Below are 27,928 nucleotides of genomic sequence, written 5' to 3'. Positions count from 1 at the left end.
TCATCTAGAGTATTGCGTCCAGTTCTGGGCTCCACAATTCAAGAAGGACTTAGACAAGCTGGAACGTGTTCAGAGGAGGGCAACCAGGATGATCAGGGGTCTGGAAACAAAGCCCTATGAAGAGAGACTGAAACACTGGGCATGTTTAACCTGGAGAAGAGAAGATTGAGGGGAGATATGATAGCACTCTTCAAATACTTAAAAGGTTATCACACAGAGGAGGGCTAAGTTCTCTTCTTGATCCTCCCAGAGTGCAGGACATGGAATAACGGGCTCAAGTTACAGGAAGTCAGATTCCGGCTGAACATCATGTTAGAGCAGCAAGACAATGGAACCAGTTACCTGGGGAGGTCGTGGGCTCTCCCACACTAGAGGCCTTCAAGAGGCAGCTGGACAACCATCTGTCAGGGATGCTTTAGGGTGGATTCCTGCATTGAGCAGGGGGTTGGACTCGGCCTTATAGGCCCCTTCCAACTCTACTATTCTATTAAGCTTTGTACTATTGTCATACAATTAAATACAACCCATTTTTTATACTTGACAAATAGATTTCTGTTTTTTGTAGACACTTAATTGAAATTTATATTCTATCTAAACTGGTAATATGCAAATAGTTTAGGATCAATGGCCATCTTTATTGCCTGTGCTTTCTGGTTAAAGAATGATCCTTCAGTGTCATATCCCATGCAGAAGAATGATAAGGTTAACATTCAGCTATGAGATACTACTATTCCTACAATAGTTCTGCTAAAACAAGAGTCCTAGCAATCTTACTAACTTAATAGAATCATAGAATAGTAGAGTTGGAAGGGGCCTATGAGGGCGTCGAGTCCAACTCCCTGCTCAATGCAGGAATCGACCCTAAAGCATCCCTGACAGATGCTTGTCCAGCTGCCTCTTGAATGTCTCTAGTGTGGGAGAGCCCACAACCTCCCTAGGCAACTGGTTCCATTGTCGTACTGCTCTAACAGTCAGGAAACTTTTCCTGATGTCCAGCCGGAATCTGACTTCCTTTAACTTAAGCCCTTTATTCCGTGTCCTGCACTCTGGGAGAATCGAGAAGAGATCCTGGCCCTCCTCTGTGCGACAACCTTTTAAGTATTTGAAGAGTGCTATTATGTCTCCCCTCAATCTTCTCTTCTCCAGGCTAAACATGCCCAGTGTTTCAGTCTCTCTTTATAGGGAGGTCTGACCTGGTGGATGCAAGGTAAAAAGATTTCTACCCACAGTTGGAATCCTAAGGAAAAAATATATTCAGAAGCAAAGAGAGTCTACGGTTTAATTCTACGTCTCTTTTTGGGTTCTGTGTTTTATTTATTTATTTATTTATTACATTTTTATACCGCCCAATAGCCGAAGCTCTGGGCGGTTTACAAAAATTAAAACCATGAAGAGCATAAAAACAACCAACAATTTAAAAGCACGAATACAAAATACAATATAAAAAGCACAACCAGGATTAAAACCATACAGCAAAAATTGATATAGGTTAAAATATGGAATAAAAACAGCAAAGTTTAAATTTAAGTTAAATTAAGTGTTAAAATACTGAGAAAATAAAAAGGTCTTCAGCTGGCGATGAAAGGAGTACACTGTAGGCGCCAAGCAAACCTCTCTGGGGAGCTCATTCCACAGCCGGGGTGCCACAGCAGAGAAAGCCCTCCTCCTAGTAGCCACCTGCCTCACTTCCTTTGGCAGGGGCTCGCCACCCTAACCCATCACTACTTGGCGTAGTGAGAAAGCACCATGTGAATTACATCGGATGTGCAGGTGCTCATCATGACAGCCCGATAACCGCAGGCAGTTGTGTTGATCCATATCGCCAAAACTGTTCTAACAGTATTCATCTCTGCTAGGAGCAGGACTTTTGTAAAGTGAGTGGGTCTTAATTTCCCATTCAAGACCAGGCCAATCCCTATTGGGTAGTGTGTGCATGTGTTGCTGAGAAAATTAATTTCTGCCCTAGCTCCTGTGGCGATTTCAGCTACACTCAGGAAATGCAGAAGCCTGAGGGGATGGCAGATGACATCAGCGTCCCTGCTAATCAGAAAGTGCTGGTGCTGCAATCCTGTGAGCGCTGGCTTTGCTATACTGCTTTGGATAGTCGACCACTGCCAAGCGGCCTTCACAGGGAATCTTTTGGAGTGGAGACTCATTCCACAGGCTATCCGCATGCCCCTTTAATAAATTCACACTGCCTGAGTGCATGCTTTTATATACAGAATTTTATCCCATAACTGCAACATAAACACTATTTCCCACCTGTGCACTACTATTTCTCCACTCACTCTCAACACCACGTCTAGAGTGACTTACCATGTGGGTAGAGCTGGTGTTGCATGATGACAGTTGCATGGCTGTCATGGCGGCTGTGAAGTCCTGAGCTGCTCCTGAGAAGGCTGCCTTGGATGTCGATGTCCCCTACGGCAATCAGTCTGAGGGGCCTTGGCATCAAAACTGGGATAACCACCAGCTCAGGCAGGGGGACTGTTGGGCAGTGGGGTGGTAGATACACCAACAGTAGGGACTAGCAGCCATTGATAGTCTTCTCCATGAATTTGTCCAATCCCCTTTTAAAGCCATCTAAATTGGTGGCTATCACTGCATCTTGTGGCAGTGAGTTCCATAGTTTAACTAAGAAAGGTGTTAAGAAGTGCTTCCTTTTTCCTGCCCTGAATCTCCCACCAATCAGCGTCATGGAATGACCCTGGATTCTAGTATTATGGAAGGGGGAATGTCTCCCTATTCATTTCCTCCGCACCATGCATATCTCCCCTTACTTGTTTTCTGTCACTATAAAATTCAAAAGGCGTTTAGCAAAATTGGTTATCATGTTTCAAGAGCTCAACACAACTCAAGCCCCATTGTTGAGGTGAATAAAAACAATTGGGAAGTGAATTATCACAAATCAGTACAAATATTATCACCATAACTTTTCAGCAATTGATGCTGCTAAGTACAGACTTTTAGGTGTAATTCGTTGGTGCACCGTGGGGTAGAACCAATACTATAGCCATATATGATTATAAGGAGGCTTTTTCAGGGTTTCCCTAGTGTGTGACTTTCACCTTACGTGATCGCCATCACTCTGAAACCTTCCTTGCATTTGGGGGTTTGCTTTCTCACATACAAAGCTGGAAGTACAGATTTTCAACACAGAAATATAAGTTTGATATGTGTATGCAGAGCGAGAATTCTTTTGGCACTTTGTGAAATATAGTTCTCATAACTCTCCTAAAACGCTATTTAATCCAAATCCTTTTGCCCTCCAGTTTATGGAACTTAACAATACAAAGCAGAGTCGCATATTATTGACTGTACAGTACAAGGGATATGAAAGTAAGACTCACTGAAGGAGCGTTCATAATTTGCAGTGAAGGGAAGCTATTTGCTATAAAAGAACATAAGCCTAGCTGGTTTATGATATGAACGTTTTCCTAACAACATGTTGTTTTTAAAAAAATGTTTCCGCCCGGTTTCGAACCGGGGACCTTTCGCGTGTTAGGCGAACGTGATAACCACTACACTACGGAAACTCATATGAAAACTGGGTCTCCTCATATGATATTTATAGCAGATTAGACAGATGCATTTACGTTTTAAAATAGTACATTGAAATATGTGCAAGTTCCTATTCTAACCACACTTCCATTCATTGCAAAAGACAGAGCAAAATGAAGAAGCTTCATAATTCTTTCTGCGCACTCCAAGCCCTGGTAAAAAGTCTAGAGATCACAATGTATTCCCTTAATTAAAAGAGAGCCCCTGCCTTTATCCAACATGAGCCGCTGCGTAAAATTGAGCTGTATCTGTTCAGACTATCCGACACACTTTTTTATACGAAGGGAGGAGGAGAGTAAAAATACCGATTCCGTCCCTGGGTGGGCTCGAACCACCAACCTTTCGGTTAACAGCCGAACGCGCTAACCGATTGCGCCACAGAGACTCCGCTGGTAACGGCTCTTTGCCAGGAAAGTACTAATGATTGCAACTCCGTGATCTTTTCCGATGTTAATGTAATTTCATGGAATCTATCACCAATGGGAGTGTTGCAATTAAGGAACTGGAAAAGTATTCCTTTCTTGATGATGGGAGAGAGAAGACTAGAACAATAACTAGAAGGAGGCGCTTGAAAGTAAGAAACAGGGTCAGTAAATTGAGAGATAGCTAAACGAGAGAATTAATACAAAACGGCTGTCCAATTTATCCTTCCTCCATGATCGCCCATCCCAAAGTAACGGGAAGAAAAAAAAGATAAATTAAAAGTGTGGTTTTCGAGCGCACCATTCAGTCATTGAAGCAGTGGGGTAATTTTAAGACATAATCCTATGCATGTATATAAAGGGGGGAAAGGGTCCTACAACTCCCAGCATTGCTGGGGGATGCTGGGAGTTGTAGGACCTTTTTTTCTGTCTAGCCATGCATAAGATTGTACCCACCTTAGTCGTTCGATTTATATAATGTACTGTCTCTAGTGAGCTAGGTTGGCAAAAAGCAAATGTCTGTAACCTTTCATTCAAGATTCTACAGGTCGTTTGGCTACTAACTACAAAAACGATCTTCCTTCAATTAGCTTTCAAGTTTGTTTCTTTTTCAATTTCCACTCAATGTCATTTGCGCTAGGTAAGCATCAGTGGAGCACAGCTTTACTTTGATGCAACGTTACCAAACACTTAAAATACAGTGATACTATAGGTACTATATAAATAATACTAAAATAAAGCCGTAAGCTGTCAGAGGTCAGCTGGATACCCTTTTTATTGGGACGGTGTAAAAGCTGGAACGGAACAGGCCGGAATGACCCCATAATATTAAAAAACCATACCAAAAACAGTGGCATGTGTTAGCAACACTTGGGAACAATATTTTAGGACTAAAACCATTGCAATATTATATCACTATTAACCACAGAACTCCCAAAACATCTGGAACAGAATGGGATGGCCAGAACGGCCACTTCTGAATGAGCTATATCAACCAAACTCACCAGTCACACATAACTCCATGACAGGGATGCAATAAGCCACAAAACGTCCAAAGAAACTGCGTTCCGATACCCGTTCTGGGCAAAAGTCCATGTTGCGCAAAATGGGCCATAACGGCAGCTTTCCAATGAGGTAAGTCAACCAAACTCACCAGACGCACATTACTAGGTGGGACAAATATAAAAAGCTCTAGATGTTGCCCTCGAAACCACGTTCCAATACCCATTCCAGGCAAAAGTCCATATTGCGCAAAATGGGCCATAACAGCGGCTTCTCCACTTGAAGAAAAAAATCATTACTATCCAATGAGATCTATGTATGTTGGTGGGAATGAGCCAGATGTCCTTTGGCATAACACTGAGTTTACTCCAACGTTATGTATACTAGTTGTATACCCATTTAATTCCAGAGACTGCATAATAAACAGGTATCTGAATGTGGTTTCGGGGCAACATTTGGAGCTTTTTATATCTGTCCCACCTAGTAATGTGCATCTAGTGAGTTTGGTTGACTTACCCCATTGGGAAGCTGCTGTTGTGGCCTGTTAGTAGTGAGTAGTGGAGAAGGCCAGCAGCAAACCCCAACCAGAAGACCTTTGAGACTGAGCCCAGGAAGCAGAAGGAAGTTCTGTCAGAATGGGTTTGGAATTAGGAGGAGGTAGTCAGGAGATGCACAGCCCAGTCCTTATTCCCTTAACCCCATGTAAAAACAAAACAAACCACAAAGTACATCTCTTGTTCTGCTTGATCCCAGGCCAAGGAGAAACTGCAGGTGAGAATTCTCAGGTGAAGTCCATGCATGCAATAATACTCTCATCTGCCTCCCCCCCCCCCAGCTTTGTATACATATGCATAGGTCCTTGTAGGGAAGCCCCCACCCCCCGCAACATCACACCTGCATCAAGCAGTATAAACCCTCTAAATGCCCCTGCAAAGTTGACCATGGGAGGTGGGTGGCACCAAAGGCTGCAATTTATCCTAGGGACAGCCCCGCCCAAGTCTTATTCAAGCAATCATGCTAAGGGTCTATTCTCATAATCAGGGCTTCATGAAAAAGTGTTATTTATTTTGTTCCCCAGTTAACAATGCATCCATCATGCACATCTGTCACTGCACGTTGGGTTTTTTTTCAGCACATCATTGAAAACTACCTGAAATGTGACTTAGCAGTTGACTTCCCAAAGCCGCTCATAGCACAAAGTGAAAGGTGAACATGGCTGATTTGCCATGTGGAATATGGTGGGAGGAGTTAACACAGGTTTTATTTTTATTTATTTATATTTTATTATTTATATCCCACCTTTTTTCCTTCAAGAAACCCAAGGCAGCGTACATAATCCTCCTCCTCTCCATTTTATCCTCACAACAACCCTGTGAGGTATGTTGGGAGTCTGTGACTGTGCTTGCACAAACATAAAATTTAATTGGATTCTCCTCTTGTACATAGTTCAGAACCTAGTTTCTGATAGCATAACATTATTTATTTCTTTATTTTTATTTATTTTTTATTTTATTACATTTATATACTGCGCCACAGCCAAAGCTCTCTGGGCGGTTTACAACAGTTAAAAATAGTAAACATTAAAAAGTATACAAAATTTTAAAAACCATCAGAAACATAAAAACAACAGTAGAATGACACTATTGGTCATTGGAGAATAACACTATTAGATACTGCCCCTTGACACAGTTGTAGGAATAAGCCAGTAGTACATCCTTTATTATTAGCTTTTCTGCACAAGATATTTATTGTGTGCTCATGATTCCTTACTCACAGCTGTTTACGGGTTCTTTAAATGGCATTGTTATCCTCCAGTTTCACGTCTGTTTTTTAAGAGGTGGGTGGGGTTAATGCGGGGGAAATGGAGTATTATTTCTGAAAGCAGAAGATCTACTTGTGTATTTGCACTATTCTGCTATAGCACAGCACCACCTAGAGAAAAGCAGGAAAGGAAACATTCTTTGTGTAGAGCTTTGATCTCAATTCTGTGACAAAACCAAAAGTAAATGCAGTGATTAACAGCCTTGTATAGGAAGCTTAATAAATTAGAACCATTAAGTGCAATCTAGAGGAAAATGGATCTGGAAAGAAGAAAGATACAGTATACTGTAGGCACTGTTTAGCAAAGAACAGACTTAAACTGAAGAATCCTCCTCTGCTTCGTATATTTGCCCATGCAAATAATAGCACAATAGGATATATAGAGAACAATGTAATTGTTACACGTGTCTGCAGAATGATGTGTGGAATTCTTGCCTTACATATATCTGACATGCATTTCTGCATCTGAGCTGTATGAAGGGCAGTGGCTCAGTGGTGGAGCACATGTTTTGCATGCAGAGTGTCTCAGGATCAAATCTTAGGCCTTAACTAGACCTAAGGTTTATCCCGGGATTGTCCCGGGCTCGTCCCTGCCTGCTCCTGGGATCCCCTGTGTGTCATTTACATGAACAGGGATGACCCCGGGACAATCCCGGGATAAACCTTAGGTCTAGCTAAGGCCTTATCTCCCACCATTGTAGGCCTGAGAAGAATCCTGTATAAAAATCTAGAGAGCTGCTGCCAGTCTGTGTATCCCAAACTAGGCATGGTCTGAATCAGTAGAAGATAGCTTCTTATGTTCTTTGATATTGCACCACATGTTACACAGCTGTTATGCACAAAGGTCTGAGAGTAACTTCCGTTTCAAAGCTACATGAAATAGCCCAAATATAGTATGCAAAAGGGTCCTTGTTCAACTTCTCTGTAAATGATTGTTTATCTTAGATCTTTTCAGTCCAGCAGGAGAAAGCAGAAACCAGACATTTTCTGGGGGGTGGGTTGTGGTGCAATGAAGGCTCAGAAGACACGCGAGAGGCAGACAACGTCATGTGAGCAACCCATGAGTGCCCAGTAATGAGCATTCAATAAAACGCTCATTGGATGGAGCTTTTGGTGTCTATGAAATACAAGATGACACAGTTGCAACTTTTCTTTTCTTTTTTCAGAAGAATCCTCAGCCATTTCTTAAAGCTGTGACTAATATTTACCATCCTAAAAGTGTTGAAGGGCATGTACTTTGAGTAGGGAATATCTCACTAATTTCTTTTTACCCAATCTACTGATTGCACCATCACAGTTCTGAAATGATTTCATATCCTGGGTTCCTACTTTGTAATGTGTAACGTTCACAGAATAAGAGAAGCTGATTTCATTCACGATGTTGTCTGCCTCCTGCACGCCTCCTGCTCCTTCTGCTCATTTTTCTGTCACAAAAGAAAGACTGGGGGGATGTCTATATGGGTTCTTTACCCTGACCTAAACGTGCAGATTCACGTTTCAGGACACATGACGCAACTGTCCATTCGCTGCAGCACCGGGTTTTTAACACGATAGTGCACATATTCATAGTTGCGATTTACCGTGACTTTTGGATCAATGTCCGAGTTTGCACCACGTTATACCCTGTTTCCCCGAAAATAAGACAGTGTCTTATATTAATTTTTGCTCCCAAAGATGCGCCAGGTCTTATTTTCAGGGGATGCCTTATTTTTCCATGAAGAAGAATACGGTACACATTTATTGTTGAACAAAAAAAAAGGTCTTATTTTCGGGGGGATGCCTTATATTACAGCGAGAGGCAAAACTGGAAGTAGGTCTTATTTTCGGGGATGTCTTACTTTCGGGGAAACAGGGTAGTTATGTGTCATTCGGGGAGTTAAATCACATTTTGACATGTGGGCGTAGCTTTGAGGGCAGGACAAAGTGACTGGCCAATTTCCCACCTTCCCGCCTATCGCGTCTTCCTATGGCTCCCTTGTTCCTTCGCGCCGTTTTCATTTTGAATTATATGATTCTGCGGAGCTCTGCAGATAAAGCTTATAATATTAAAACATAGAGGGGGGAACAGGCAGCCAGAGGGAGGAGACGTGTTCGCTCACCCTCTCGCTCTTTGGAAAAAAGCTCAGTGTATTTAAATGCTACATCCCCCAGAGCTGACCGCCTCTCTACCCACACCCTGCGCTTCGTCTGCCTTTGGGAACCCTTTTCTTTTTGGGGGGTTGTCCTTTGCAACGTGCTGCTTTCCCCCCTCTTGCATCTTCCTCTGCTGCCTCGTTCCTTCGCTCGTCTATACTCCATAGCATCATATGTGTGCATTAATAACTGCACTACAAAAAAACCCTCAGGAGATAAATTGCTGTTGCTGCTGCGGTGTGACATTCTTTGCCTAGATTCGAATCAACGAAAATTCAGGTTTATATTCAATGAGGAGCAATCCCATTGTCCTATAGAAGGGGGCCTGGAAAATCTGACTTTTTCAGCTGTAGCGCAAGATCCCTCCATTTGAATTGTTAACTCAGATTTGATTCAGATGCATGCATGGGTCTAGTCTAAGAAGCTGGCCGCTCAAGTTCTGTTGATGCACAGTTTAGATTTGCAGATTTTTAGAAAGCCTCCCCCCCCCCGCTAAAAAAGAATGATTGAGAAGGTTGGCTTGCAGCTGATAAATTTAATGGACACATCAGTGATAAGATATCTAAATTCAGCTTAGCTGAAAAGTCAAATGAAATGTTCCATGATGCAAGATAAGGAAACCATCACTTCCTCCCTCTGTGGTTTGTCTGGCTGAGCTGCTAGAAAAAGTTAGGCAGAATTTCCTGACAAGCTTGCTGCTAACATGGACCAAGAAGTGGTGGGCTACATTGTCCTTCTGGTCATTGTCACTCTTTTAAGCGTCGTCCAAAATGGTAAGAGAGGCCAGCGTGTCTGGAAAGAGAGAGGTGAAAGCGGGAGGGCCAAATTGCTGCATTATGCATTGATGTGGGGGAAATAGGATTGACTCTGCTTTCATGCATTCATTTTTGATTCTGTGTTTGTCCATGTCAGTGTCGCTTCTGAATTTTTCTCAGAATCCCTTCCTTCTTCTTTCGTTTGTGTGGTTTGAATGGACGCCTTGTGGGGTTATGTTTCAAGCAACTTAGGGCACAATCCTATGGATATTTAGACAGAAAAATGTCCTACAACTCCCGACATAGTTGGCTGGGGAATGCTGGGAGTTATAAGACTTTTTTCCATCTAAACATCCATTGGATTGCACCCTTAGTCCGGACTAACAGCATAAACCTTAATGTTAAATTAACACGAACAGAATTGCAGTTGTAGAAGTTCGGATGTGGCAAGTTATGGGCTACAATTGAAATTGTTTGTTCCTCTTTTATGTAAAGCGGAAAGAGTTATTTAATGGACTGATTGCAGGAATTGACCTAGCTGCTAATGTCTAGGTTCTCGAAGTGATGTGAGCCCCCCTTATGGGGCATGAGGGGTGTGAGACAGCCATACCTTTTAAGGATGGAGAAGAAAACACTGCTGAAGAAAACTTCCTTGGACCCGGAAAATCTTAGTAACTACAGGCCGGTAGCAAATGTTCCATTCCTGGGCAAGGTCCTTGAGCGGGTGGTGGCGGGCCAGCTCCAGACACTCTTGGATGAGATTGATTATCTGGATCCATTTCAGTCGGGTTTCAGGCCTGGCTTTGGCATGGAAACAACCTTGGTCGCCCTGTATGATGACCTATGTTGGGAGAAAGACAGGGGGAGTGTGACTCTGTTGATTCTCCTTGATCTCTCAGCGGCTTTCGATACCATCGACCATGGTATCCTTCTGGAACGTCTGGCTGAGCTGGGAGTGGGGGGCACTGCTATGCAGTGGTTCCGCTCCTACTTGGCAGGTCGGCTCCAGAAGGTGATGCTTGGGGGACATTGCTCGGCCCCGTGGACTCTCCAGTATGGGGTTCCGCAGGGGTTGGTCTTGTCCCCCATGCTGTTTAACATGTACATGAAACTGTTGGGTGCGGTCATCCGGAGTTTTGGAGTGCGCGGTCATCAGTACGCTGACGACACGCAGCTCTACTGCTCCTTTTCAACTTCATCAGGTGTGGATGTGGATATGCTGAACCGGTGCTTGGCTGCGACAATGGACTGGATGAGGGCTAATAAACTGAAACTCAATCCAGACAAGACTGAGATGCTGCTGGTGGGTGGTTCCTCTGATCAGATGGGGGGCGTTCAACCGGTTCTGGATGGGGTTGCACTCCCCCTGAAGGAGCAGGTTCGTAGTTTGGGGGTTCTCCTAGAACCATCTTTGTCACTTGAGGCTCAGGTGGCCTCGGTGGCACGGAGTGCTTTCTACCAACTCTGGTTGGTGGCCCAGCTACACCCCTATCTGGACAGGGATAACCTAGCTTCAGTTGTCCATACTTTGGTAACATCCAAATTAGATTACTGCAATGCCCTCTACGTGGGGCAGCCTTTGAAGACAGTCCAGAAGCTGCAGCTTGTGCAAAATGCGGTGGCCAGATTGATAGCTGGAACAGGGAGGTTTGAGCACATAACACCGATTCTGGCCCGCTTGCATTGGCTGCCTATATGTTTCCTAGCCCAATTCAAGGTGCTGGTTTTAACCTATAAAGCCCTACACGGCTTGGGACCGCAATACCTGATGGAGCGCCTCTCCCGACATGAACCTACCTGTACACTGCGCTCAACATCTAAGGTCCTCCTCCGAGTGCCTACTCCAAGGGAAGCTCGGAGGATGGCAACAAGGGAGAGAAGGGCCTTTTCAGTGGTTGCCCCCCAACTGTGGAATGATCTCCCCGATAAGGCTCGCCTGGCGCCAACATTGTTATCTTTTCAGCGCCAGGTCAAGACTTTTCTCTTCTCCCAGGCATTTTAAGCAGCATTTAACAATGTTAAGTTTGTTTTTAATGGACCCCAGAATTGTTTTTAAATGCATACTGTTGTTTTTATACTGTTTTTTAATGTTTTTGATGGTTTTTAAATTTTGTATACTTTTAATGTTTACCATTTTTAATTGTTGTAAACCGCCCAGAGAGCTTCGGCTGTGGGGCGGTATATAAATGTAATTAAATAAATAAATAAATAAATAAATAAGGAAACACTGAGCAGTCTTGGTAGCACCTCACCTAGCATCAGTACCAGCATGAGGTTAACATAGGATGCTGACTTATACTGAGTCAGGCCACTGGTCCATCTAGCCCAGTATTGTTGCCACTGACTGGCAGCAACATCCCAGGGTTTCAGGCAGGATTGCTTTCCAGCCCCATCTGGAGATGCTGGTGATTGAACTGGGGACCTCCTTCATGCAAAGCATGTGTGCCACCTATGAGCTGTGGCCCATCAATCGCATTCCTTTACTCCCTGCTGGCTGGACTTGGTGGATGATAGCAACTAGGGAAGAGAATGTGAGTGGTGGGGAAAAGGGCAAAGGGTGCTTTTTGTTTTTAAAGACGTTCACTTCCATTCAGTCCAAGTCACAGGTATACTCAAAAGTAGGATTTGCCCCAGGATCTTGGTTCAACCCAGTGTCTCCCTTGATGCAGGTGGTGTGTCGTCTCCAATGGGGGTGACCGCAGTGGGGACAGTCCCAGGTAGGATAGTCCTTCGAGGGTCGTACTTTGGGTGGAGGGAAGAAGGATGAGATTGCCAACTTGTTTGGCTCAGGTAAGGGGGCAGTTTGAAAGGCCCTAGGTGTGAACTACAGGGACCTTCTCACCAAGTTGGGGGGGGGGTGCATTTCAGGGACGTTACTGCTGGTAAGTGAAGGGTTGACCCGCCCTGGAAAAACTGCCCCTTCCCTGCTGCAGTTGCAGTGTTGCGAGGAGGGATAGTGTGTGAGGGTGAACCGCCCAGGGAGCTTCGGCTATTGGGCAGTATAAAAATGCAATAAATAAATAAATAAAATAAATGCGTGTGTGTGTATATATGACTGAGTTTATATGTCTGTGAGTGTGCATATGAGAATTGGTGTGCATGTGAATACAAGTGTGTATGTGAGTGAATTGGGTTTGGGCAATCGCATTGGGGCCACATCTCAGCAGTAGGGTGACACACACACACACCCATGCTTGCCTGGAGTGAATTCAGTGCTCACCACTGGACAAGAGAGAGAGAGAGAGAGAGAGAAACTATAGCTACTAGCTAAGTTACTCCCATTCTGGCCTGTAGCTGGGAGGTGGGTAGGCTGCCGCCTAAATTTTCTCTGCCCCCTAATTCTTTTTTTATAAATGGTTTTTTAAAAGTTTAAAATGTTGTCTTTTAAAAAGCCTGCAAAGTAGATGAACTGCCCTTCCTCCATTTTTTTGGCACTCACCCCCATCGAACATTTAGACAGGCTAGGGCCCTGCTCCCATCACATTGATGAAATGAATAAATAAATAAACATATTGTTCCAACAAGCACACAATGTTTCTCAAACTTTTTGTGCTCAGACCTTATTCTAAACTTTATTCTGCCTTATTAGGCATGTATATATGCAGTTGTGTATGACGATCTGCATTGAAATACACGTAATGGAGCTCCACCACAATGGGCACTTCCAGATGAGGCTTTTGTTATGCCATCATCCAACTTCTGTACGGAATTTGACAGAGGGTCAAGACGATAACAGCTGCTGCTTTTAACCCTCCCATGCGTTCCCACCACTTCTTCCGTTTTACTCCTTATTGCAGAAAATCCATTAAGGAGCAAAAGACAGAATAGATGTACAGTGCCATAGCATCAGAGCTCCATTACATATACTGAAATGCAATTGTGCATCATGTGCAGCTCAGAGTACCAAACGCTGTTCTAAGGTCAGCTCAGGTGCATGTCCAGCCGATGACAGCAGTTGACTTTTGAGCATGGGATTGCAAACAGATTGGAGGGGAGTACAAAACCAGAGGGTGGGGAAGTTTGGGATGTATTTTCAGAAAACTATGAGTCAACCCTTTGTCTGGGCCATGGCCCTTTAAGGAGGGAAGAAGCTGAATGCAAAAGCCTTAGTCATCACCTTTGCCCCCAAGATCGACAGGCTAGTGGTTTTCTTCCTTCCTCTTCTTCAACATGTGCCTTCGCTTGTAGATATCTATGCATGAGCTGGTAGCCTCTAGGGCGGTGGTTTTCAAATTCCCTACCCATAAAGAAGATGGCCTGGAACACATGCAACTGTCTGTAGCCTAGAAGCTGTGTGTTGCAAATGGGTATTGGTAGTGGTGGCCATACTATAGGGTGACCATATGGAAAGGAGGACAGAGCTCCTGTAACTTTAACAGTTGCATAGGAAAGGGAATGTCAGCAGGCGTCATTTGTATGCATGCAGCACCTGGCAAAATGCCCTCTTCATCACAACAGTTAAAGAGGCCTGCCCTCTTTTGTATCTGGTCACACTAGTATAGCTTGTGCAGCTTTAACTGCTGTGCTGAGCAGTTCTATGCAACTGTTAAAGAAACAGGAGCCCTGTCCTCTTTTTCATATGGTCACCCTAGGCTATACTTGTTGTTTGCCATTGGTGATGAAGGGCAGTGGTGCTCCGGGTTTTCAGGCAGGATTCTTTTCTTAGCCCGACCTGTGACCTTCTACAAGCAAAGCAGATGCTCTATCCCTGAGCTATGGCCCCTCCCCTGCCAGTAAGAGCTTTAAGCTAGAATGTGATGGTATGTTTGGCCCCACTTGATTTACCATCAACCTCACCCATCACTGGAATAGGGGGCCCCATGCGCTTCTCCAAATTTGAATTTGGCCAACAGGCTAAAAGAGGTTCTAGATTTGTGAGCCGAACTCTTTAACCAATTCAGATAAAGTGTATGAGGAAGATCAGTATGTCTCAATACAACGAATAGGTCAAGTCTGAAAGTAAAGTAAAAGTAAAATTTCACAGCCCTAGATAAACATCAGGCTGTCTGTCACGTGTCTGTGCTTTGGCGCATCAAAAATAGAGATGCACAGACATAGAGCTTTATCACACCAGCGTTATACTGTGCAATCACTGCAAATTGCATGCAAAGGACTCAGAAGTTTTCCACCTTACAATCTGCTTTGATTGTGAAGTACTCCCATGCATCCTGCCTTAATTGTGCAATAAAGCAAAAAGATTCGCCGTATTTAGCCCCTACATTTTGAGCGTATCTTCCGAGCTGCCGCAGGGGCACAGGAGCAGGATTTTAAAGAAATGCTTACATCTGCGTAAGCTTTAAAGATAAAGTCACCAAAATTGGCACAGTAATAGATATTAGGGAGAGCTTTAACACTTCCTGGTATGCAAAGGATCGCTGTCGCCCGGTAGCAAAAACAACAACAATCACGAAAGCTTAGCACTACAGGGATAATCTGAGGGAAGCAGGGACGTGGGATGAAGTTTATAATCTAAAAAGCCGAATTTCCCCATTAACCTGCTTCTACCCATGGTCTTCCATGTTGCAGGTGGCGTGATGTCTCCAATGGGGACAGACCCAGTGGGGGTAGTAGCCCCAAAGGGGATAGTCTTTTGGGGTTATCCTTTCAGGGATGGTGGGTGAGAGTGCCACCCTGTCTGGTTCAGGGGAAGGAGAGGTTTAAAGCCCCTAGGTTAGGAACTCTGAGGACAGTCTCACCAAATGAGAGTTAGGCTGCAAGGCACTGAACGGAGGCTTCTTTTATGATGGGGTAGACAGGGCCACCAGTGGGTTTATGGGTAGGATGACCATATGAAAAGGAGGACAGGGCTCCTGTATCGTTAACAGTTACATAGAAAAGGGAATTTCAGCAGGGGTCATTTGTATATATATGGAGAACCTGGTGAAATTCCCTCTTCATCACAACAGTTAAAGCTGCAGGAGCTATACTAGAGTCACCAGATTTAAAAGAGGGCAGGGCACCTGCAGCTTTAACTGTTGTGATGAAGAGGAAATTTCACCAGGTTCTCCATATATACAAATGACACCTGCTGAAATTCCCTTTTCAATACAACTGTTAAAGATACAGGAGTCCTGTCCTCCTTTTCATATGGTCACCCTATTTATGGGGCTTGATGCAGGTGTGACATTATCGCCCTTCTCAGCATAGCTTTGCAACCCCTTCAGCTCAGCTTGGTGCCCCCCTCAGCTCAGCACCGCAGGCGACCACCCAGCTTGCCACCCCTAAAAGAGGATATGTCCTCTTTTACAGAGAACCATCTTCTATTTGAAGGTGTCCTCTATCTCAAGGGCTGTCCAGTCCAATTCTGGTTTAAAAACAACAAATTATAAGAACTGTTGCCCATGAACAATTAGCACCTCTAAGGAGCAGGAAAGCCCATGGGCCACCTGGTCAGTTTTCCACACTATGGTTTGTTTGTATTTTTATTGTATTTTTATACCACCCAATAACTGAAGCTCTCTGGGAGGTTTACAAAAATTAAAACCTTCAAAATATAAAACAAACAGTATAAAAGCATAATATAAAATACAATATAAAAACACAACCAGGATAAAAATCAAGCAGCGATGCAGACATTAATACAGATTTAAAATACAAATTTAAAACAGCAAAGTTAAAATTAAGTTGCTAGACAGTTAAAATGTGGAGAAAATAAAAAGGCCTTCACCTGGCGTCTAAAAGAGTATAGTGTAGCTGCCAGGTGAACCTCTTTAGGGAGCTCATTCCACAGCCACGGTGCCACAGCAGAGAAGGCCATGGATGTGTTGTATTTCTATTTAAATTACAATAATAATTTCTAAATTTGCATCTATAAATATAAATCAGCACATGCATATTTTATGCAAATTTGTCTTCTTTTGGGATGATGCTTGATGCATGTCATCTTTTTTGTGATAAGTGGCCATCGTATTTTATAGATCATTTGGGAGTTGGGTGCTCGCATTGAAAGTGCTTAATATGTCTCATTGATAAATTTGAGTGTTTTTATTTTATTGTGTCTTATAATTGTTGCATTTATTTGCTGCTGTTTTGAGTTATTTGTGTGTTTTATGTTTATTGAAATATTTTGAGATAAATTGGGGTTAAATGCTGACATTTTGTTAGGTAGTTATTATGTTATTGAAAGATTGCCATTTATTATTAAACCGTTCTGATTAATATGAATTTAGCAGGGTTACTCAATGGTTTGTATTGCTCTTTTTTATATTGTTGTTCTTTTTGTGTTTCTTGGCAACTGTGGACTTTCCACAGAAAGGAAACAGAAGGATATAAATATCAAAATCGAAATGAAAAGAACCCATATTTTTCTTTTTAAATTTAACAGCCTTTTTTGCAAGCAAAGTTGAACAGGAAAGCAAGAGTAACACAGGCAAAATTATTCAGCGGGGTGGTTCATCTGCCTTTGAGCGTGTCTTTACTGCCAGGTGAGTATTCCCACATGGTTTTAGTAAAGAGTAGCGAAGCTGCACACAATAACTGTTGCAGATATAAGAATACTTAAAGCAGCCTTCCTCAACCTGGGGCGCTCCAGATGTGTTGGACTACAACTCCCAGAATGCCCCAGCCAGCTGGGGCATTCTGGGAGATGCAGTCCAACACATCTGGAGCGCCCCAGGTTGAGGAAGGCTGTCCTAAAGAGACATTCTAGAGCTCCAATTTGCTAAGGCTGAGTTTCCACCCTTAAAGGCAGCCTAAAAATAAGTTTAAATAAATGAGATAAAATAAATTAGGCTACAATCCTAGGGAGTAAGCCTCATTGAATACATTGGGTGTTACCTCTGACTAACTCTGCATAGGATTCTGCTGATAGACACTATTCCTACACAACCCAACAAGCCTAGAAAGCTGGCTGTGGTTAACTCGGTGGTGAAGGAAAAGCACTCTGCCTATGCTCAAACACCAATCTCTAATTAGACTGAATGCAGAGGGGTTATCTCTCTGTTCAGAGATAAAATGAGGATTCCTCCTCCCCAAGCCTCCAGCCCGGGGGGAACGGGCGTGCTATGGAAAGGAGGTCAGGGCTCCTGTATCTTTAACAGTTGTATAGAAAAGGGAATTTCAGCAGGTGTCCTTTGTATGCATGCAACGCCTGGTGAAATCCCCTCTTCATCACAACAGTTAAAAGCTGCAGGAGCCCTGCCCTCTTTTATATAGCTAGAGTGAGGGGGGTGGGTTGTTTATTTATTTATTACATTTATATACTGCCTCATAGACGAAGCTCTCTAGAAAGTTTACAACGATTACAACACTGAACATTAAAAACAAATATACAAAATTAAAAATCATAAAGAGTATAAAAACAGCCCCGCCCCTGTTGTTTACGTGGGGCTTAGGAGGGGGGATCTACAGAGACACTGGAGGACTGAGCCCCTCTGTGGGCCAGATGTTGCCCTCTTGTGCGCTAAACCATGGTTTAGTGTTTCATGCAGATGAGCTGATTATATTTGAGAAAGATGCTAGATGGCTTGAGGAAACATTTATTTCTTAGCCAGCTGATAATCCAGGCAAATATATTAATACCTGATCATGCATTCCAGGGCTGGTTCTGGTATATAAAAGAGAGAAGAGAGCTGGCTCAAATTAAGCCTTGTATAATTGATATTTATGTCATAGATAAAGTGATTGACAATTGAAATGGGAGATAGGGTTTATTTTTATGCCAGCATCTCTTTGAGATTGCTATCTTTCTGATTTTTCCTTTAAACGTCCCACCTTTCCTCATGCAACTTGTTTGCTACTTAGTTTGAATTGTATGGATACGTTTTCTTTTAATTTTATTTTAAAAAAGAGATTTCAGATACATGAGTGACAAAAGGAAGCCAGGTTTTCCTCAGAATTAGTATGCCCCTCTGCCATGCGTAAGTTAGCTTTTCCATCAGGGTGAGCTTCCATACACAACTATACCAGGGCCGTGTCTTGACAGTGATGCCTTCGCAGCTGTGGGATGGGAACACTGTATCTTCAGTGCAGGAGGGAGTGCAGGTTTTCCAGACAAAAAAGCCACAGCGCTGGCAGCCATTTGGCTCATCAAGCCCGCTCCCTGCCTTCCCGACTTACTGCATCCTATCCTGGGCCTCAATCCAACCCTGGAAATGCCCCCAGCTTGAACCCGAAGTGAGGTCACCACCAACAGATGGCGAAAAGAAGGTGGTGACCTTGCAGCAAAGGGAAAAGCCACAGTCAGTCGGCTGCTTTTCAAGTGTGCCGTTTCATCGAAAAAGCCCGTGGTGTCTGCGAGTTGGCGGCTGCGTTGTATAAATGATGCAGCAACAGTGTGTCACGAGTGGACAGCCACCGTGGGGGATACAGAGTGCATAGACAGCCCCCAGATCTCTAAAGTAAAATCTGAAGATTTTCAGACTGCCTGAAATTATGAGCTCCCTATGTAATAATTTTGAATTAGGAGAGGAGGGCAAGTGCTGGGGGTTGTGGGATTGTTTTCTTGTTCTCAATATGATGCTCTCCCTTTTCTTTTTAAAATAAATTATCTTGCCCTAGCCAAAACTGCAGAGATGCCTATCCGACCTTCCTTGCCGTGCTTTGGTGTGCTGGGTTGCTGTGTAGCCAAGGTAATATATTCAGATCGCTTCTCGACATCCCTTCCTGTATCTTTTTATTGTTCAGGGCAAATGGCAATACTGTGTTTTCCTTTTGAAAGACTCTTGCCTTAATGTCAAGCAAAGGAACTGAGGAGGTTCTACTTAAAAGCTGCAGGAAGAGCAGTTCTGCTAACATGGATAGATAGCCACACAAATGTGTTACTTTACCAAGTGAAAATGCAATGGTTTTAAGGCTGCCAACTTTTGTTTCTGGCACTGCTGCTGGATCTTTAACAACTATGTGACTTGTAAACATTCATCAGGTGAATCTTTTCCCATCTGTGTATTTGCATATTGGAGAAAATGTTTCTGTTTCTGCTTGCCTGTCACATAGTTGCACTGCAGCCCTGGCTAAGGATCAAAATGGATTAAAATGAAAGAGGGTGCTTCCAGTTAGACAACTCCTAGTACTTCCAATCAGAGGGCACCGTGCAGCTATGGCACCTTTTTCTCTGTAATGAATTTGCCACGGTAAGTAAAAAGATGCGAAAAGCAGTGAGAGAATACCGTTGGGTTAGGAGTGGAAGTTGACAAGGTCTGGACACCCACCCAACCACCCATGAAATTCTGGGAATGATACTGAACAAAGGCATGATAAAGAGCCTCATCGGGAAACATCCAGAATCTAGGCTGAAGGTGAGCAATTTCAGAGAGTCCAGAGACAAATTACCACCCACCAGAAACTACTGGGGACCACAAGCTCCAACAAATTTTGGCAACAATTAAGCAGCATTTTTTTTTTTTTTTAAAGCAGCATTTCACTTTTTAAAAAACAGGCTTGCTTTGTTTTAATGCAAAATCATGTTCCTGAAGCCCTGGGAGAGTGCAGTTTTGCATTAGAATCATAGAATAGCAGAGTTGGAAGGGGCCTACAAGGCCATCGAGTCCAACCCCCTGCTCAATGCAGGAATCCACCCTAAAGCATCCCTGACAGATGGTTGTCCAGCTGCCTCTTGAAGGCCTCTAGTGTGGGAGAGCCCACAACCTCCCAAGGTAACTTATTCCATTGTCGTACTGCTCTAACAGTCAGGACGTTTTTCCTGATGTCCAGCTGGAATCTGGCTTCCTTTAACTTGAGCCCATTATTCCGTGTCCTGCACTCTGGGAGGATCGAGAAGAGATCCTGGCCCTCCTCTGTGTGACAACCTTTTAAGTATTTGAAGAGTGTTATCATGTCTCCCCTCAATCTTCTTTTCTCCAGGCTAAACATGCCCAGTTCTTTCAGTCTCTCTTCATAGGGCTTTGTTTCCAGACCCCTGATCGTCCTGGTTGCCCTCCTCTGAACACACTCCAGCTTGTCTGCGTCCTTTTATTGTGGAGCTCAGAACTGGACGCAATACTCTAGATGAGGCCTAAGCAGGGCCGAATAGAGAGGAACCAGTACCTCACGTGATTTGGAAGCTATACTTCTATTAATGCAGCCCAAATTATCATTTGTCTTTCTTGCAGCCCTATCACACTGTTGGCTCATATTCAGCTTGCGATCTACAACAATTCCAAGATCCTTCTCGTTTGTAGTATTGCTGAGCCAAGTATCCCCATCTTGTAACTGTGCATTTGGTTTCTATTTCCTAAATGTAGAACTTGGCATTTATCCCTATTAAATTTCATTCTGTTGTTTTCAGCCCAGCACTCCAGCCTATCAAGATCACTTTGAAGTTTGTTTCTGTCTTCCAGGGTATTAGCTATCCCACCCAATTTTGTGTCATCTGCAAATTTGATCAGCGTTCCCTGCACCTCCTCATCCAAATCATTAATAAAAATGTTGAAGAGCACTGGGCCCAGGACTGAGCCCTGCGGTACCCCACTCGTTAACTCTCCCCAGTTTGAGAAGGTTCCATTGATAAGTACTCTTTGAGTCCGATTCTGTAGCCAACTGTGAATCCACCTAATAGTTGATCCATCTAGCCCACTTTTAGCTAGTTTGTTGATCAGAATATCATGGGGCACTTTGTCAAAAGCTTTGCTGAAGTCAAGATATATGACATCCACAGCATTACCACAGCCCACAAGGGAGGTTACCAGATCAAATAATGAGATCAAATTAGTCTGACAGGATTTGTTCCTGACAAATCCATGTTGGCTTCTAATAATCACTGCATTGATTTCAAGGTGTTTACAGATTGACTTCTTTATAATCTGCTTCAGAATTTTCCCAGGGATGGATGTCAGACTGACTGGTCTGTAGTTCCCAGGTTCCTCCTTTTTGCCCTTTTTGAAGATAGGGACAACGTTAGCCCTCCTCCAGTCGTCCGGCACCTCACCCGTCTTCCATGATTTTGCAAAGATAATAGACAAAGGTTCTGAGAGTCCTTCCGCTAGCTCCTTCATTAAAACCAGTTGTACGCTCCACCTGCAGATTCTTCTAAAGAGTAACAAACAACTTTTTGCTTTGCTTTTCTTTTTCCCACTGCAACCCAAATTCAGCAGCTATTCTGCAATGTAGCAATCGTGTGGGTGTGGGGAGGCTGCAAAAATGGATGTGGGTAGAGGAGTGAATGTGGCCCGTGGGTAACTCAAGCTCGTGGGCTGTCTAAACTCAGCCGAAGCCCTGCGGTGGCTGCGAATCTGCGCTGTGTCACTTATATGTCACAGCTGAAGATTTGCAGCCACAGCAGCAGGGCTTTCCCATGAAGCCGTGCAGAGAAAAAGTCAGGGACTTACCCTGACTTTTTCAGTAGGAGCAAGGTCAGTATGGTTCTTCTGCCATCTGACCTCATTCTGCGGCCGATCTGGGATGGGCGGTCCTGGTGGAAGGTGACTGGTGATTGGTTGCCCAAAACTAGGAAGGGGTGGTGGTTCTGGTACCTGGATGACTGCTGGAAACCCTGCACTCCCACTTGGTGTCAGGATTACCCGATGCCACCCTGGGTAAATAAAACTGTGGGGCTTAAGGGGAAGGCGGCACCAACTCATTACCGTGAAGTCAGCCCCCTGGTCTAGGCAGATGAAAAGCTTTATAGAGGGATAAACCTCTAAATAAAAACTATCTGTTTGGGTTAATAATCTACCCTACTTCTAAGGGTGGGTAACAATATCTCCTTCTCAGTGCTCAATATATCCTTTTCCTGCTGAAATACTATCCTGACACCCCTTTTAAAGCAGGGGTGGGCAGAATTCAGGCTTGTCCAATTCACTTTCCATTTTACGAGAACCCCAAGATCTACCAACCAGAGCCAGATGCAAAAGACATGCACTTAGCATGCAAGCACAGGGTGCCTCTGAGCCCATTCTGAGCTTAGGAAATTGTTTCCGGAACCAGAACTGCACCAGAACTGACAGTCCCTTTCACACAAAAGTCCTCTCCTGGTTCCCCCAAGGTTTCCTAATTTAGGCGGGAGAGCTCATTTTGTGGTTGCTGTTGTTAAGCAATTGGGAGGCAGAAACCCTTGCCTAGCTATGTCAAATCGCCCCTTCCGAGAGTCGGAAGACCTAAAGACAGTAGTGCACATGCTGGTAACTTCGAGGCTAAACTTCTGCAATGCGCTCTACATAGGGCTACCTTTGTGCCTAGTCCAGAAACTTCAACTAGTTCAAAATATGGCAGCCAGGTTGGTCACCGGTACACCTAGGGGTGACCATATTATACCAACTTTAAAATCACTTCACTGGCTGCCAATTAGTTTCTGGGTGAAGTATAAAGTGTTGGTTATTACCTTTAAAGCCCTACATGATTTGGGTCCAGGTTACCTACGGGATCGCCTTCTCCCATACAATCCGCCCCACATACTCAGGTCCTCTGGGGAGAACTTACTTCAGCCAGCAAAAACTAGGCTGGCAATTGTTACCCAGAGGACCTTCTCTTCTATTGCTCCCAGACTGTGGAATGGCCTGCCGGGAGAGATTCGCCAACTTAACAGTCTTTCTGAATTTAAAAAAAGCTATAAAGACTGATCTCGTTGTTCCCCGCCTTGATCCAAAGGGAGAGGCGGGTAAGTATTATTATTATTATTATTATTATTATTATTATTATTATTATCTGCCCAACCCTGTTTTACGGAACATCCAGCATGCCCAGATGACCTCTGCTTTGGGTATGGTACTTGCAAACATTTGCAGCTGCCTGGTTAAAACTGCTCAAATCCCACAGGCAATGGCTTCACACAAAGAGTTTGCCAGATGGAGCAACTTCTGCCCACTTCCTCAACCCCAGCTTGTGTTCAAATTTCAACAGTCACTAACCACTTGTGTGAACTGGGTCTTTATGTTACAGACTTCTGTCTGGCCCGGGCAGTTACAAGAAAGGCCTTTTTGTACACAAGGTTCCTTTTCGTGTGTTTGTCATTCACACGGGTTCTTTAAACGATGTGATCCTCCAGTTTCGCTTCTGTGTCTAACCAGGAGCCCGTCTACACTTGTCTAGATGAAACGTAACAAGTTGGCAGAGATGACGTCAGCAATCACATGATGCTGTTGTTGTTACGTTTCTTCTGACTTTTAAAACCGTTCCACTTTCTGTTAAAATCGTTTTAAAACTAACAATGTGCCCCAACCTTTCATTGTATTCAATGCCGTCTTTCAAAGTCATGTCTCGTGACCATGGTCTTTGCTTCCTGATTAGGACAAGTGAGGGCTTTTCTAGGGGAGGGAGAGCTGGCACAACGCGACGAGGGGGAGGGGGAAGGAGGGCGGTGAAAGAGGGGACAGCGGCTTAATTTTTTAAAAAAACCGCTTATCTTTCGGGGCGCACGTGGCCCCTTTAAGACGCTGCAGGGCTTCCCTCGTCCCTACGCGTCGCCCCGCCTCCCTGCCGGCTTATCCCGGCAGGTCTAGCTCAGAGTCACCGGAAGAAGGAGGTTTACTTCAGAGCCGGTATGAGCATAATGAAGAACGTTCTAAAGAAGAGTGTGCCCGGGTAAAACGATAGAAGAAAAGGTATTTCGATTGACTGGGCTCAAGTTGCATTTTGTAACGTAGCAAGGGAGGACGCAACAATGCACTTAAACAACGGTGTAATGAATAGTGTAGATCCTGCCCAGCACTTTCCGTGAGGTTTTTTAGAGCAGAGAAAATGCGGCATTTAGTTATGAAAGCAAAAGAAGTATAGTCCATGTTAATTAAGTGTTTTTCCTTTTCCCCCCTTTCCTTCAGCTCCTGCTGCATTTGCTGGACTGATGTACTTGTTTGTGAGACAGAAGTACTTCGTTGGCTATATGGGGGAAAGGACACAGAGGTAACCCCATTTCCATCTTCCTAGACATTGCCAGATGGGCATTCACTTATACTCTCTTTGGTCCCCAACATAATAATAACACATGCTGTTTTGTCCAACCTGGTGCCTTCCAGATATCATGACATATAACTCCCATATCATCCCAGACTATTGGCCATGCTGGCTGGGGAAAGTGGGAGTTGTGGTTCAAATCATCTGGAGGGCACAACATTGGGAGAGGCTGTTCTAGATTTTCCTACTCGGTTTGTTGGGCTACCTTTGTCATCATATTTTCTTCTCACACAGAGGAACACCTGAAGAGAAATGCATGTGGGAAATGCTGGAATGTCCCCACAGATTTTGCAGCAATAAAAGGAGAAGAAAATATAATTTATTGTGCATTTCTCTACAGGCTTTCCCTATGTGGAACAAGGATTCCATATTCTTTTCTGACTGTAGTATAGTGAGTGGCCTAGGGTGACAGGCACCCTACTTTACAGATGACAGTCCTCTATTTAAAAGGCTGCCAGTGGACAGTCCTCTATTTGAAAGACTGCTGTGCCCAAGACTGGTTTAAAGATAAAGAACCTTAAAAATGGTGAGTCCGGCCTTGGAGTTGCCCATTAACAGTTAGCACCTGGACAGCAGGCTGAGCAGGCAGAGATACAAGTATGTATAGGGCCTGCTCAGACAACCCACTAAGCCACAGTTAGGCAGCACAGGAGACCATGGGCCCATGGGAGAATTGATCGCTTATTTTTGTTCTGAATTACCCTGAGAAAGGACTTTATGGTCCGAAATGCGTTGGTAATTTTTTAAATAAAATACCACATTTCCGTTTTCACCCTTTTGCCTCTGGCTTGTTTGGCTTCCATCTTGGGGTTCCTTCCTTTTTTAGCTTACGGTTACGTAGCCACCATTTTTAGCACTGGTTCACACAACATGCTAAGTCATGGTTCACATAAAACACTAAGACATAATGTTTAGTTCAAAATGCTTAATTTTATTTATTTATTTATTTATTTATTACCTTTTTATACCACCCAATAGCCGAAGCTCTCTGGGCGGTTCACAAAAATTGAAACCATAATAAAACAACCAACAGGTTAAAAGCACAAATACAAAATACAGTATAGAAAGCACAACCAGGATAAAAACCATGCAGCAAAATTGATATAAAATTAAAATACAGAGTTAAAACAGTAAAATTTAAATTTAAGTTAAAATTAAGTGTTAAAATACTGAGAGAATAAAAAGGTCTTCAGCTGGTGATGAAAGCAGTACAGTGTAGGCACCAGGCAGACCTCTCTGGGGAGCTCATTCCACAACCAGGGTGCCACAGCGGAGAAAGCCCTCCTCCTAGTAGCTTAGCATGTCATCTGAACAGGGTCATTGAGATGTATTGTATTTCTATTCAAATTAAAGTTATTCTTTCTATATTTGACCACCACTTCCAAAGCCCTGTTTGCTCTTGCAGGGTTGGGTTGAGCTGGGCAGGAAGTGTCCCACACAATTATTATTTTTTGTATTTTTTATTTCCTAGAAATGCACATATTGGTTGCAGTGGGGGAGAAATTAGTTAACCCCAGCTCCAGTCTGGATTAGAATATGCAGCCTAGTCTGACAAACTATGGGGCTTTGAACCACCTCCATCCTACCCCATCCCCAAAACACCCTATTTTGGCATCTGCCAGAGGTGGTATAGAACTATGATATAAAATACTGTTGACATAGGTTTTCATAGAATCATAGAATAGCAGAGTTGGAAGGGGCCTACAAGGCCATCGAGTCCAACCCCCTGCTCAATGCAGGAATCCACCCTAATCCATAGTGTCACTACTATGATGATTTTGGGTTCAACTGCATGCTGTTTGATCTTCTGTATGGAGGGCTAGATCATGGGTGAGCCAAAAATAGATTGGGTCTACTGATTGGTCTTTGCTAATTTCAGCAGGTGTCCTTTGTATGCATGCTGCACCTGGTGAAATTCCCCTCTTCATCACAATAGATAAAGCTGCAGGAACCCTGCCTGCTTTTGTATCTGGTCAAGAGGGCAGGCTCCTGCAGCCTTATCTATTGTGATGAAGAGGGGAATTTCACCAGGTGCAGCATGCATCCAAAGGACACCTGCTGAAATTCCCTTTTCTATACAACTGTTAAAGATACAGGAGCCCTGCCTTCCTTTCCATATGGCCACCCTAGGTTCTGGTATTACAAGTGCAAGGCTATTGACATTTGTTTCATGCCAGGAATAACTCTCTCTGTGTGTGTGTATCATGGATGACACTCGTTTTATTAAGATGCATACATTTTGCAACGTGCACCAAATTTCTCTGCTGATTTATGCCTGTATGGCCCAGATGAAATTAATTGTGCTGCAGAGACATCCATCCATGCAGAATTTGACCCCATTAATCTGAACATCTGAGCACTATTTAAGTTGAGGTTGACCTTGGTGATAGATAGAGAGGTTTAGCTCTTTTCCAGTGAATCGATACATTCTTACATATTGCTTTCCCCCTTCTCTCTCTCGCTCAGCACTCCTGGTTACATTTTTGGAAAACGCATCATCTCATTCCTGTTCCTTATGTCTGTCGCTGGAGTCCTCAACTATTACCTGGGCCTCTTTTTTGGAAGTGACTTTCAAATGTATATAAAAACCATCACAAGTACCATCTCTCCGCTGCTACTTATTCCTTAAATCTCTGCAGAGAGGGAGGTGAGAGGGAACAGAAGAGGTCAGCATGCTTAGCCAATCAATAAACAGGAGCAGATGTTTGAAATGAACCTACAAAGCTCCTTTTAGATTGCCATAAATCTAATGCTCCTAGGGACTTTGTAGTTCTGATTTAACACAGCCCTGATTTATGGTGCCCCGTTGGCATGTCTTGGAAAGAAGAGTAATATGTTCTATGTTCCTGTAAACGTTTATACATGGGTTTGGTCACAGAAATCTTGAGTACAAGGGGAAAAAAAATACTTTGCCATCCCTCACTCCCCTGTCCCCAAATGTATTTTTTTACAAGATACAAAGTGCCTGATTTTGTTATCTTCATGAATTTTGAATTTCTGCTGCAGCCTATGGTCTCATCTGGGCAGATATATCTATATATAGATATAGGGTCAGGAGCTTGGCAGCTGTTATCACTATCATGTTAGCTTAGTATGCGTAACAATAAAGCGTTTGGCATATCTTTCTCTTTGGGGTTGGTTTTGGAGCATTCTGGTTTTAAAAATAAAATTATTTACAACAATGAAATTATTTACTTTACTGCTTGGTCCTAATTGTTTCTGAAATTTACAGATCAAACACAGACTTAGTGAGGCAATGATTTTTATTAGACCAAATGATGTCCAAAATGCAGGATGTAATCTTAAGAGCTGACACAGGATTCTTCTTCAGGCATAGAAGTTTAAAGCAAAAAATAAATATATGGAAGCGTTACGTGACAAACTTCGGTAATGATGGCGAGGGAATAAATA

General features: G+C 43.5%; 1 protein-coding gene and 2 non-coding genes across 3 annotated transcripts; 1 reads left to right on the top strand and 2 right to left on the bottom strand.

Moving 5' to 3' along the window:
- Window positions 1–3,463: 3,463 nt before the first annotated feature.
- TRNAV-AAC (transfer RNA valine (anticodon AAC)) lies at window positions 3,464–3,536 on the bottom strand. Its single transcript has one exon. It is a non-coding gene; the product is annotated as a tRNA-Val (tRNA).
- Window positions 3,537–3,872: 336 nt separating this feature from the next.
- Window positions 3,873–3,946, bottom strand: TRNAN-GUU (transfer RNA asparagine (anticodon GUU)). Its single transcript has one exon. It is a non-coding gene; the product is annotated as a tRNA-Asn (tRNA).
- A 5,661-nt stretch (window positions 3,947–9,607) lies between these two features.
- Window positions 9,608–27,691, top strand: ALOX5AP (arachidonate 5-lipoxygenase activating protein). The gene is made up of 5 exons (XM_063127663.1): window positions 9,608–9,712; window positions 17,019–17,118; window positions 19,193–19,263; window positions 24,385–24,466; window positions 26,984–27,691. Exons 1-5 carry the CDS (start codon window positions 9,643–9,645, stop codon window positions 27,144–27,146), a joined length of 486 nt encoding a protein of 161 aa, XP_062983733.1. The 5' UTR covers window positions 9,608–9,642; the 3' UTR covers window positions 27,147–27,691.
- The last annotated feature ends 237 nt before the right edge of the window (window positions 27,692–27,928 follow it).

The sequence above is a fragment of the Elgaria multicarinata genome, chromosome 5, assembly GCF_023053635.1.
Source record: "Elgaria multicarinata webbii isolate HBS135686 ecotype San Diego chromosome 5, rElgMul1.1.pri, whole genome shotgun sequence".
NCBI lineage: Eukaryota > Metazoa > Chordata > Lepidosauria > Squamata > Anguidae > Elgaria > Elgaria multicarinata.
Note: the sequence above shows the minus strand (reverse complement) of the source record. Positions and strands in the feature narration are given on the sequence as shown.